We start from the raw sequence: 2,646 nt of genomic DNA, 5'->3' as shown, positions 1-2,646 counted from the left end.
CATTTTATTATTCTTCATTGGTTCCGTTAGCCCTGTCCATACATCTATAAATTATCCTTTCTTGTACTCTCTTTAATTAAACTTTTGAAGATGAAATCTGTTTTCTGGTAGAATTCTGATAGAGAAAATAATTGGTAGCAGGGTTGGACTCAAGAATCAAACCCTCAGAATGGACTTCTGGGTTTTGGTGTATGTAAATTGAATGACTGAATGGACAATACTGACACTGAAAATTGATGTCATGACCATTGGTGGCATCAGATGAAGAGCCAGTGGAGGGCAAGTCAGTTGGAAGACAATGACAAAGTGGCACGCGAGAGTGTGTGTTTGCTTTGTTCTGCATATGGTAGCTTTTTATCTAAATAAAAGGATGAAAATGGAATACAAATGACACAAGGGTGGACTGTGCTGGTCCATCCCCATTTTTACCTATATGTATTTTATGTGTCCTTCTTTCCAATGCCATGTGCTTTAGGAGGCTGACTTCTCCAGACTGTATCACCAAATATCTTTGCTATCTGGCTATTATTTGGGTATTTTCTCCCTCAATCAAGATTCATCTCTATAAATTAACCTTTCACTGAACTCTTTTAAAATCTTTGGTGTGCTATTTCCTGCCATGACCCTGACTGTTAAGACAAACTCCCTAAAGTACAAGGTGGAAGCACTGGATCTTCTTGACTTTGCAGTTTGTAACCTACATTGTCTCAGGAGAGAGGGAGCCTAAAGACAAGTACTGAGCCTAGCGCGCTGCGCTGGTTTCCGGGGGTGGCTGCTGCGGCGACATGCTTGCGGAGCTGGGTTTAATCGGGACCATAGGCGAAGATGATGAGGTGCCAGTGGAGCCAGAGACTGATTCCGAAGACCAGGAGGAGGAGGGGCCCACTGTGCTGGGCAGAAAGCAGAAAGCCTTGCAGAAGAACCGCAGTGCCGATTTCAACCCTGACTTTGTTTTCACTGAGAAGGAGGGGATGTACGATGGCAGCTGGGCCATGGCTGACGTCATAAGCCAGCTCAAGAAGAAGAGGGCAGCCACGACATTAGATGAGAAGATTGAGAAAGCTCGAAAGAAAAGGAAAACAGAGGATAAAGAAGCCAAGTCTGGGAAGTTAGAGAAGGAGAAAGAAGCAAAGGAGGGCTCTGAACCTGAGGAGCAGGAAGACTTTGAAGGGAAAGATGAGGAAGCCACAAAAGATGAAGAATCAGAGACTGACTACTCGTCAGCTGATGAGAACGTCCTCACCAAAGCAGATACACTCAAAGTAAAGGAGCAGCAGAAGAAGAAAGGACAGGAAGCAGGAGGATTTTTTGAAGATGCATCTCAGTATGATGAAAACCTCTCATTCCAGGACATGAACCTTTCCCACCTTCTTCTGAAGGCCATCACAGCCATGGGCTTCAAGGACCCCACACCGATCCAGAAGGCATGCATACCTGTGGGTGTGTTGGGGAAGGACATCTGTGCCTGTGCAGCCACTGGGACAGGTAAAACTGCGGCTTTTGCCCTGCCCGTCTTGGAGCGTCTGATCTACAAACCCCACCAGGCTCCGGTGACCCGTGTGCTGGTGCTGGTTCCCACACGGGAACTGGGCATCCAGGTGCACTCCGTCACCAAGCAGCTGGCCCAGTTCTGCAGCATCACCACCTGCCTGGCTGTGGGCGGCGTGGACGTGAAGTCTCAGGAAGCAGCCCTCCGGGCAGCGCCTGACATCCTCATCGCCACCCCGGGCCGGCTCATTGATCACCTCCACAACTGCCCTTCCTTCCACCTGAGCAGCATCGAGGTGCTCATCCTGGATGAGGCTGACAGGTTTCTGCTCCAGCTGTCACTTTGCTGGCCACTCTATAACAGTTCCTGGGACTTCCCTGGTGGTCCAGTGGTTAAGAATCTGCTTGCGGGCTTCCCTGGTGGCGCAGTGGTTGAGAGTCTGCCTGCCGATGCAGGGGACACGGGTTCGTTCCCCCGTCCAGGAAGATCCCACATGCCGCAGAGCAGCTGGGCCCGTGAGCATGGCTGCTCACCCTGTGCGTCTGGAGCTTGTGCTCCTCAACGGGAGAGGCCACAACAGTGAGAGGCCCGCGTACAGCAAAAAAAAAAAGAGAAAAAGAATCCGCTTGCCAATGCAAGGGACACGGGTTCGATCCCTGAAGATCCTACGTGCCGCGGAGCAACTAAGGCCTGAGCCACAACTACTGAGCCTGCACGCCACAACTACTGAAGCCCGTGCGCCTAGAGGTAAGCTCCACAATAAGAGAAGCCACCACGATGAGAAGCCGACGCACCGCAATGAAGAGTAGCCACCGTTCACCGCAACTAGAGAGAAAAGCCTGTGTGCAGCAACGAAGACCCAATGCAGCCCCCCAAAATAAATAAATAAATGAAATATTTTTTAAAAAACAAAAAAAACAGTTCATCCCTGCCCCCCACACCCCCGCCTCATCCTTCCCTTCCTGCCTTATGTTCTCTGAGGTGCTACACCTCCTTGACCTCCCGCATTGTTTCCTGAATGCTCGTGTGGTGGCTGTGTCCCTCTTCTCCCCAGAACTTCATGTTCGAGAAGGGCCGGCTTTGTGTATGTGTTGACTGCTGCCACATCCCAGTGCCAGGGCCGTGTCTAGAATCTAGCAGGTGCACAGTAGGTGTTG

The 2,646-nt window shown here is 50.3% G+C and overlaps 1 protein-coding gene across 1 annotated transcript; it reads left to right on the top strand.

The window, feature by feature from the left end:
• Positions 1-752: 752 nt before the first annotated feature.
• On the top strand, positions 753-2,404 carry LOC114884623 (probable ATP-dependent RNA helicase DDX27; the record flags this gene model as incomplete). The annotated part of the gene is made up of 2 exons (XM_029203707.1): positions 753-1,816; positions 2,380-2,404. Coding segments are annotated over exons 1-2 (1,056 nt in total), but the record flags the coding sequence as incomplete, so codon positions are not given.
• Between the last annotated feature and the right edge of the window lie 242 nt (positions 2,405-2,646).

This window comes from Monodon monoceros, unplaced genomic scaffold (assembly GCF_005190385.1).
Source record: "Monodon monoceros isolate NGI ecotype Baffin Bay Population unplaced genomic scaffold, NGI_Narwhal_1 Super_Scaffold_5, whole genome shotgun sequence".
Lineage (NCBI taxonomy): Eukaryota > Metazoa > Chordata > Mammalia > Artiodactyla > Monodontidae > Monodon > Monodon monoceros.
Note: the sequence above shows the minus strand (reverse complement) of the source record. Positions and strands in the feature narration are given on the sequence as shown.